The sequence below is a fragment of the Porites lutea genome, chromosome 8 (assembly GCF_958299795.1).
Source record: "Porites lutea chromosome 8, jaPorLute2.1, whole genome shotgun sequence".
Classification (NCBI taxonomy): domain Eukaryota; kingdom Metazoa; phylum Cnidaria; class Anthozoa; order Scleractinia; family Poritidae; genus Porites; species Porites lutea.
In genome coordinates, this window is record NC_133208.1 from 16,556,009 (window position 1) to 16,566,217 (window position 10,209).

At 39.9% G+C, this 10,209-nt stretch overlaps 1 protein-coding gene across 2 annotated transcripts in view; it reads left to right on the forward strand.

The window, feature by feature from the left end:
* The window catches only part of LOC140945809 (solute carrier family 25 member 32-like), a 127,266-nt gene that overhangs the window by 9,164 nt on the left and 107,893 nt on the right, over nucleotides 1-10,209 (forward strand). Inside the window, exons 6-11 of one of the 2 annotated variants that reach the window (XM_073394860.1) lie at nucleotides 507-556; nucleotides 1,121-1,234; nucleotides 2,361-2,453; nucleotides 4,546-4,604; nucleotides 4,739-4,789; nucleotides 6,560-7,721. In XM_073394860.1, the coding sequence (XP_073250961.1) occupies nucleotides 507-556; nucleotides 1,121-1,234; nucleotides 2,361-2,453; nucleotides 4,546-4,604; nucleotides 4,739-4,789; nucleotides 6,560-6,632 (440 nt within the window). In that variant the 3' untranslated portion in view covers nucleotides 6,633-7,721. Of the gene's footprint in view, nucleotides 1-506; nucleotides 557-1,120; nucleotides 1,235-2,360; nucleotides 2,454-4,545; nucleotides 4,605-4,738; nucleotides 4,790-6,559; nucleotides 7,722-10,209 lie in introns of those variants that run through there. The other variant, XM_073394861.1, reaches the window with a different exon arrangement.

The window sequence follows — 10,209 nt, forward strand, 5'->3', positions numbered from 1 at the left end:
TTCATTCCGGAATGGGGTTTACTATTTGTTTTACAAATCAGTTCCACTTACCGAAAAACAGCCGCGAAGGCCTGAAACTGGTATCAAAGATAAGTATTAACAAATGGAGCACGAATCTCCGTTTGGGTAGATTGCGAGCAGTCTCTTATTTTTCTTTGCAAAGTTTATTGTAATAATAACGTCGTGGTTTGCAATCGCGCTGGATGAGATAAGAACTAGACGGATTTTAGGAGAAAAGGCGGACTGCAAGCAGTCTACTGTTTGGAATATTTCGTCCCGGAAAAACAGGGCCACCTTTTCAAATGTTCCGTTGCTCCCGGGAATTTTCCAATAAGGGAACATGGAAAGCCGTTTTCCATTTACTTGTTGTAGTGGTAAAATAGCGAGTTCCTCCTATTACAGTTATTTGTCTGACACAATGTCTATGTGACCTTGATTTACAGAGACATAGATCCTACATGTATTTGTGTTTATTATAAAATCGTTTCGTAATTCTTACTTTTTAGATGCCCTTTTTAAACTTTGGAGACACGAGGGACTCCGAGGATTATACAAAGTAAGTTTGCCATGCTAAGTAATGTTGCTTGACATAAACGGCGTCCTCAGTATTACGACATTTACGCAATCACGGTGATTAGGGCAACAAGAACGTTTAAAAACAATTAGAGGTTTTATGGCGGAAAAAGCAACAACTCTCCACATTTTCTTGAACATGTATTTGCAGCAACCGCACGACTACGACGTGAAAATTGCCTAATTTCACGTTTTGTGGGGGTCGTAAACGAGCGATGACGATTTTCTTTTTTCTGTCGGATAGCGCTATCCACCGGATAAATCATTATCCAGTAAATGAGTGTGAGGAAATTTAATTACGCCATCTAGTGGGTAAGGATTTTTCTGGTGGATAGCGTTATCAACCTTAGGAAAATAAGCTGGGGCCTGGTGGATAGCGTTATCAACCTTAGGAAAAGAAACTGGGGCCTAGTGGATAGCGTTATCAACTTTTTGAGCAACTAGAGCCTGACTCAGTGCAAATGGTACAAGTTACAAAATTAGCCCACTTGAAATGTTTAATCGCAATGGAATGTCTGCTACATGTACACTGTATTTTGTTCAATAGGGTTACGTCCCCGGACTGTTTGGTGTGTCACATGGTGCTCTCCAGTTCATGGCTTATGAAGAACTTAAGAAAGGCTACAGCCATTACTTTGGTACACCAATCAATAAAAAATTGGTAAGTTAACAAGTCAGTCTTAAGTGGTTGTTCACATTGATCATAACTTAAGTTTCGTTCACGAGCAAGGATGCTCACTTCTCAGTACAGAAACTATAGATTTCATTATTACAACAGGATGTGATTGTATAATTACTTAGCATACTGTTTTTGCATTCTCTGCTTGAGAGGGTATTTCTGTTTGTTGCTGCTTATTTTAAGAATGTGAAGATCTAGCAGTTTGCTAAGAAAAGTGATACCGACCTAATATAAGCTATATACTGTTAAATTGCACGGCTTAGTTTGCACAGGGTACGGCTGTTGACCCCTTTCTTGGAGTGAAACAGAGTAAGCTTTTCCTCTCTAAAACAAGGCTCTTGGATATGTTGTGCTTCTTTCTATCACTCGTCTCTTGAAAGCTGACGTAAGGCAGGACAAATCACGTTTTTTGGTCTGACGTAGGGTTAGGCTTTCAGGAAGCATGCTGCACACCCCCACCGTAATTTTCAAAAGTACCCCCTCCCCCGCTGGACCAGTACTATTGTTTTCCGTAAAAGGCGCATCATCACGAGAAAAATTGTGGAGGTTTACTCGCTGATGTATATGATACGTGTAACCTTTGAACACCAAGAGCATGATTTCGTAGAAATTCATTCTCCAACTACAGCTCTAAGGCACGAACAAACCACAATCAATGATATCTAATTGATTTTCCTCAAATAGCACTGCTAAATTTGAAAACATTGGTCCCCTCTTTACCGACCAGTCAACTTAAAAGCCTGAGAGTCCTAAGTATTGATTCTGGCATATGCCTGGATAGGCTACCAGCAGTCTTTCTCTGCCAGAATTAATGGAGCTGTTCACTTATAGTAACAGGTCATTGAATAATAAGAAAACTGCTAAAGCCTTTCTTCAAGGTGTGAGCAAACCACAGTCAATCGTTTTTGAGTCCTGTCAAACTAAAAACATCGGCCCAGCGTTTTGAAATTTTCCTTCTATCTCAACCTATCTTTAGCTTAAGACGCACCTGTTGGGGAACTTTGTGTTTATACGAGAAAGTGGGCTGACCCGCTTGCTGAGATCTCGGCTCGAGCAACCAGGATCTCGGCCTCGTCCTCTCATGTGCATTGTTTCTTCCTCCTTCTAGAGTTCAACAGAGTACTTGATAATGGCATCATTATCAAAGATCTTCGCTGCCACGGCCACCTATCCGTATCAAGTAGTCAGATCAAGACTACAGGTAAATAGACCTCCTACTTATCTCTCAGTGTAAGGTTCTGTCCGCAAGATTAATTCCAACAGGCACTTTTCAGGTAGTGATTCACGTGGTACAAAACCGCCATGCTGGAGAGAAAGGGACGCACTGAGACAAGACAAACAAAAGGCTCACTAGACTTTCTGAATTCCGTTTCCGGTATCTGCTTGTTCGGTGGTCAGTTGGCGCTCGTCTTGCGATTTCTCTTTCGCTCGCTTCGAGCAGTGGACTTGTGGCAAGTCTAAATGCTCACGTCATTTAAAATCGTAATTCCCTTTGTTTGTCTTTTCCCAGTGCGATTCTTGCTCGCTAGCATTACGTTTTTTTTTTGTATCACTTGAATGGCTAGCTGCAAAGGGCCTATTATTAAGTTATGAACGCATATAAACTTACAGCTGTTTTTCCCTAGCGACGGAGTCCGGGTTGAAGTCGTAAGAGCAGTCGTTAAAACGCTTACAACTCATCAAAACTCGGGGTCGTAAGCAGAGTCAAAAGCGCGAGGGAGTTGTAATCAGGACGTTACCGTTTTGTTCCGACTCTACCTACTATGACAGCAGCATGCCCAGCCACCCATTGTATCCTACTCTTTCCAAAACAAAAGAAAGCTCTGTGCGCCTCCGAGTTCCAAGCAGCCATCTCCCTATGGGTTACTACCCAGCGCTTTAAAAATAGTTTCATCAATACGCTCTTTATTAAATAAAACAACGTAGCAATCTTATGTTAAGTTGTTGTTGTTTTTCTTTCTTTAACGCTTATGTTAATATTGTATACAGAATTTAAAGTTTTGTACTCTTTTGGCTTTTTAACTGATTTTAAATTTTGCAAAATGTAAGTTTTATATTACTTTAGCTTGAATGTATTTTTGCTTAAGGTGATTCCCCAGTAAAAGAACCTAACATAGATTGTAGATGAAACTTGGTACACTGACGTAACAAGTCAAGAAGATGATAACAAGGTAATAAAAAGTGGGGGTCACCGTGCTCGTTTTGACGTCACAATGCTGACAAATACGGCTATTTTGGACCCTTTGACAAAAACCGCGCGCAGCGCCAAACTAGACAAAAAGGAAAGATTTTTTCAATGATGCATGTGGTATCGCACAGAATTTGACTTTAATGTATTGTTTATCCACTTACGTACCAGATGCTCCAAAGTAGAATTAAATTGGACACGCGCTATTCGATAAGTGATAGCTCAATCCGTACAATTTAGTAAAACTGCCAAAAAACTGAACATAGAGTTGTGCCAATTTTTTTCTCGCCGAAAGGAAGCACTGCCCTTATTAAAATCATGAAATAAAAAATGGGGGTCACCGCACTCGTTTTTGCAGTAGAGCTGCAGAAAGTGCGCACCAAATGCATTTTCCTTGATTTTTGAGAGAGGACTGGGGCGAGTTTAAAAATAGAATGTATGCGAAAGGGGGAAGAAAGTATTAAAAAATCCGTTTTTATAGAATTTACATCGAGATATCACATTTAGGACACAATGTGATAAAGAAAGCGTTTAAATGAAAATCAGAGTGAATAAGCACAAATTAAACATCCACTATCGAGGTTCTCCGTGAGGAACTCAGCAACACGCGTTCTGCTCACGTTATGCACATTCCCACCCCACTGAGTCTCACCTCGGCAAGAAACAACCGCAAGCAAAAATTGCAATAGCGTTTCTCTTCGGTCAACTTCATTTTAATAATGTTACTTCACATGCTCTTTTTTACGGAGGCCATCTTGTTATGCGCAGTAAGAGATGCGCAGTGCAAAACCAGGGAATCACCTTAAACAAATAATAGAGACTAAAGACTTTTGAAATACACCGTTGATTACGATCTAATGCGAGAAACCAAATTGTCCGAAAATTTTAAAACCTTTAGAATGCGTTTTGATTCAGCTTGAAACGGCTAGTTGTGGAGCAAGTGTCAAGAAAAAGTTCATCCTAGTAATTATTTTAAACACGAAGTAAAAAATGTTCAGTTCTTAAAGCTCCCTCTTCTTTTTATACAGTTTTAAGCTAAGTTATTCATCAGAGCTCATTTCCTTTATCGCAATATTTTTTTGGTTTGTTTTGTTTTATTTTGTAGAATCAATACACGACGGCCGAATACAATGGAGCAGTGGACGTTATCCGTAAAACTATCAGGTGAGATGAGGGACTCGCTGCGTCGATTTTCTTTTTTGTTGAAAGTAGTTTTTGAAAGTGAAATTTTCCAGCGCTCCAAGATTTATACCTTTAACAGTCGCCTTCTGACGTTAGGTTTTTTGTCGACTTTCTAGATACGAAGGAGTGAGGGGATTTTATAAAGGATTGGTTCCTAATGTTCTCAGGTAAGATCTCCAACAAAAGAGCTCCTAGGTTTTAACCTGTCTGGATGACAGTGACTAATTGGCAGGCCCTAGTTATTCAAAAGGTAGCTAACGCTATCCACTGCCTAAATCACTATCCAGCGGATAACGCAGTTGGTATCCATAATGCGTATCCACACTGGATAGTGATTTATCCGGTGGATTGTGCTATAGAACATTTAATCAACCGGGGCCAGAACTGTAATGTAAATGTCGCGGATAAAAAGACAACAGCACTTGTCCTTTTTAACAGTAAGCTCGGTCTTCGCACGTGAAAGATCAGTGCAGTTGTTTATGCAACTGTGCGTGAAAAAGCCAAACAAACAAACAAACAAACCCGGAAGGTAGCATACGAGGACGTTACTGGCTGTCGCTATTGGTCTATTCATGAGCTTACTGTTATCCTCCCACACTATGTATGATTAGTGAAACAAAACAGGCGGTAGACCACACCACCTGGGAAACATTTCCTATTCTTTTTCAACAATAGTGGCAGTTGGTTGTTTTACAACACTATGCGAAAGTAATGATATCAAACTTCCCCGAAATTCGTAAAAAATCACGAATTTTGAGAGGGAATATCGGTAAAATTTCGTTGCATCTATGAGACGAAATGGGACGAAAATTCGGCTCAAAACGAAGATTCAGTACTTACTATTCGTCCACTTTTGATGAACTATTAATGAGAGGAAGGATGAAGCAAGTAAGGCCAAAGGCTTAGAAATAATGATAATAATTTAAGAATTCATAACGCGCAGATATCTATGTGACTATAATCAAATCCGCGATATTATGATTGCCTTTTGCGATTTTTAACGCCACTTCCCGATCGTCTGGTCTGAGTCAAGGTCTTAAACAGACAGCAGTGTGGCATTTTCTTTTGATAATGAACTCTCTGACCGGCCGGGATTTAAACCCGGGCCTCCAACATGCTGCATAGCAGCTGCTTTATTTGGCTGAAATAAGGCTCATACGAGAAACAGACAAACCAAACAACACATAAAAATAGACATGGAAAGTTGAAGTGATAATAGAAAATGACAACTGTAGTTTGACCTGGTTATAATGGTCACCCTCGACCGGAATTTAAAAGACTTGCCGCCTAATGAAGGTGGTCGCTCAATAACAGATCACAAAAATTACCCACTGGGTGTGGCCGTGGAAACGCAACTAATTGATAGTCTTCATAGAAGAACACTTCATTCAATTCTTCATTCTATCAAACTATAAAGCAATCAACGTCCTTTCAGGCGAACTATACCAGGGCGACCCTGATCTGTATTGATCTTTCACTTTCTATTCTTTCAACAAAGTTGCTGGCTTGTAACCGTAACGGGGAAACAAACTGACCATTATGATAAAGCACTATCCGTTATCCTGCCGGCCAACCAGACAGTGTGTGCGAGCCCTGACGCTCACACCGAAATGTCTCATTCCTTCATTCTCTTACATTTACGGGTGGCCGCTAGTAAACACAGACAAAATAACAAGAAAGGCAAAACATGGGCTGCAAAGGGGTGATTGAGGTCGTTTAATAAAGGTGTCCACTTGTTAAAGATGACGATTACAATGTTTGTACTATATGCAGGGAAGTTCGGAGCTTTGAGAACAACTCGCTGATACAGTTAAAACGAACAACTAGACAAAACGTATAGGGGGGGCACATGAAAAAACAGACAAACAAACAAACATAGTAAAAGGTACGAGACAAACGTTGTTTGTGATTGAGTTTGTTTGTTTTTGTTTTTACAGAGTGACTCCAGCGTGTGCTCTGACATTCGTGGTATACGAAAACGTCATCCATTTTCTTATGCCGTCCAGCTAACTTGAATAGACCAATGACTGATATATTCTGCTGCTTGGCGCGTCTCTTACCCATTTACACTCTCATCAATATTGTTTAAGGTGGAACTGGGTTTCCTGTGTTTATATTGAAAGAATTTCAAACGTGTGTCGTTTCTTCAACAACCGACGTAGCACAGCTTGATACATGTATATTAGAGAATATAACGACCAAGCCGAGGCTACTCCAGTTCTGTGCCGCCCTCCCATCCCCAACGAGCTGCGCGAGGTTCTGCCAAACAGGAATTTCTAGTTCTTCTCCTGTAACGCCTGCATGCCGTGGCGAACATGCGGGCACACGCTCTTGTAAAACAGAAGATCTATATATTTGTTGTAAGTTTTGTAGTCATATAGCAAACTAAGGACCCTTCCGCACCAATTCGCTATGATAAAACCTCGGCTTTCCTTAACTTTCGCTGGCAAAAACCCATCAAGAGTTCTGTGTCTATAATTGCCTTTTAGGACATTCTTGGACCTGCATTTCGTTTGCGAGCAAGTTCTCCCGGGGATGCGGGGTTGGGGAAGGGAAAAGGGGAGGGAGAGCTTGCACTAACGTCTCATAAATTTGAATTCCGCCCCAAGAACCCCCTATGGCTCGTCTGGTGTTGAGCTGTCAAGAACTGACCAATCAGATCTTCCCCTTTCGATAGCGTTTTCCTAAACCTTCGTTTGATCGCTTCAGAGTGGACGCAAGGCCAAAACGCGTAAAAATATCTACCTTGTCAAACGAAAACGCATTAAAGTGGAACCTCCATTTAACGAAGGGCCAAGGGACTGACAAAATTTGTTCGTTATAACGAGGTTTTGTTATTTTTCATTAGTATTCTACTATTATTGGAGTATAGATAACCGTTTGTTATCTCGAGGACTTGGTTTTGTAGTAGTTCCTTAAATTGAGGTTCCACTGTATTATGCATAGGGTCTGTAAGACGAACTGAAAGATATAGAAATTACATGTGAAAGTTGCAGCACGGTAATTGCTTTAAAAGTATGTCGATGTTCGCCAATGAAAGACGGTGACATTGCTATGGAATTTTATCTCAAGTAGAATAAAATAAAGTTATCAGTTGAATATTTATATATAATTATATGCAAAAATGGGGCTATCGTTTTTGTTAGCAGTTTTCCTAAGCCAACCACGCGACTCAAGCAAAAAAAAAGGGGAGGGGACAAGTCGTCTTGCACTTTGATCCGTCATTCTGCGTTCTTGCCTTGGCTGAAAAGAACGTAGATGTTAGGGTCTCAGGAAAGGCACGGTTTAAGGCTATATGGTTTGGGGGTATAGCTTCCTGTTCGGTAATACGTACGTGCGTCCCCGCAAATGGTCGAAAATTCATAAATACCAAAGTCAAAATAGAAAAATATACGGAATAAAAATATTAAACAAAAAGGAAAAAAGGAAAAGTTGCTAAAAAAAAAAAAATGCGCAAACGCCTATTTAACGCTGCTTTACCTTTGAATTCCCTGGGAAGCCTTTCCGTGATCGCACTCAAAGCTTTGTGATGTAAATGACCGCTTGATCTCGCGAGCCGTTGCTAAGTGATAACAAGCAACAGTTCTAAAAAGGGCCTATTCGTCTCAGGAAAATCAATGCAAAGTCTACAAAAATTTGGCGAGGACGATGTCGGCAGTTATCTTCAGAAAGACACTGCAAAGTCCCTTTTTCACTTACAAAAAATAAAGTTCCTACTCTAAACAAAAAACAGCCATCGCTTTCATTCGGTGCATTTCTACGACACTTCGTCCTCCTAAATCTTTCGAAAGCCTGAGCAGTTAAACGACTGTTTAACTGTGACAATAGACGGATCGAAATGCACCGATGACACTACGAGTCTTCATAGCCAATAACATCACGGCTTAACTGACATACGACCAATAAGATCAAGGATTAATTGACCAAACAGGTCAATATCCCGAGTTTAATACCTACAACTGACGTGATACAACTCACTTTGACTCTGAAGATGACTACCGCACAGGTTTTCGAAACCTCTGTCACTGTCAACAACAACAACAACAGTCCTGTTCAGGACTTCGTTCACGCGGACGATCATGTACTCAACCTTTAACTTATAAAATGACTCCTGGGTCATGATATGATAAGGAAATGATGTATCTGACCGTGATGTTTCAACTTTGAATAATCAATACTATATACAAAGCTCGCAACCCAAGCGACCCAAAGAATCTCTCTCGCAATTTTCTTAATCCATTTTTCTCTTTATTTGCGCTGGACATTATATATTTTACATTTTTTTTCCTATAATAGTGTGCGCACAAACGTGCCTTAAATAGTACTCGTAATCGATAGTAAAGGTGCCAGACTTTATGAGTGTTTTAAATAAACTACAGTATAGTTACCATGGTGCAATATAGTCAATTTTTATTTATATTCACTTCGCTATCGCCCTTAAACATTTTGAAGTGTTATATACTTAGCTGGAAATTTGTTTCTTACAGCGCGCACTCTCATTGGTTACTTCGAGGTCACATCGCATCTAACAATGAAACTGTTTCCGGCCAAAATCTCTGAGCGGGCAACATTGCAAAATCTATGACGTTAGGGGTAACAGTGCACTGTTACTCGCGAATGTTGACCGACGACTGCAGTTACAGCGAGGTTTAAAGAATGTTTTCCAGCTTCAACATTTTCAGCCATATAACAGATCACTTAAAGACTGTTCCCTCGAGAAACAGTAAATTTTGCTTTCCTCGGGAACAGTTGTTAAGTGCTTAATATTGTTGTATGATGCCAAAAGTCACTAGAAGTCATAAACTATAACAAAAGGTATTAGATGAAGATCAATAACACCCCACATCCGGTAGTAACTCTACTGCCTCGTACGCAGGCTTTGTTCAAGGTTCTGCATAGCGCAGTCCTGGGCCTGAGTGGAGAATAATGGGAACGAGCAATAGCAAGGGGTAATGGGAAGGCAAAACTTTTTTTTTCTTCCCTTTCCGTTTCCTCCTTTGTCTCGCTTTACTTGATAATCAAATAACTATCGCCAGCGACTGCTATCAAAAATTATAATATTTCTAAATAATTTAAGTTAATTAAGGTGTTTCGATGCAGTTTTCGGGAGACCGTACCGATATTTTTCAATCGCCTTAACAGTTATTTAATTTCCTTGTCCTTCATCACCAGTGATTAACTATGAAATAGAGTTTGTCAAAATGCAGTTTCAAGTATAATCGATATCACTATGACGACAATTAACAAAAAAGTCTGAAATCTATAAAGGCCGAAGTTTGAGTGATCTAGACTTGCAACTGAAAATCCGACACAAGGAACGTAAGGTTTGGTGTTTAGCGAATAGCCTGCGTGAGAAATAAAACAATTGTGTACGTTTGAATTCAAATAAAAGTTAGTATATTTCAAACCAAATACATTGCAAACCAAACCCTTTAATAACCCTGATATGTTAGTTAATTCAGAAGTTCCAAATAACTCAAATTAATCTTAAGTGGAATTCGACGCATAGAAACTTTGGTGTATTTTCTTTCTTGCAGTCCTGAAAACTAACCTGTTTTCTCAGTGTATTTCAGTGTGAATAAAACTG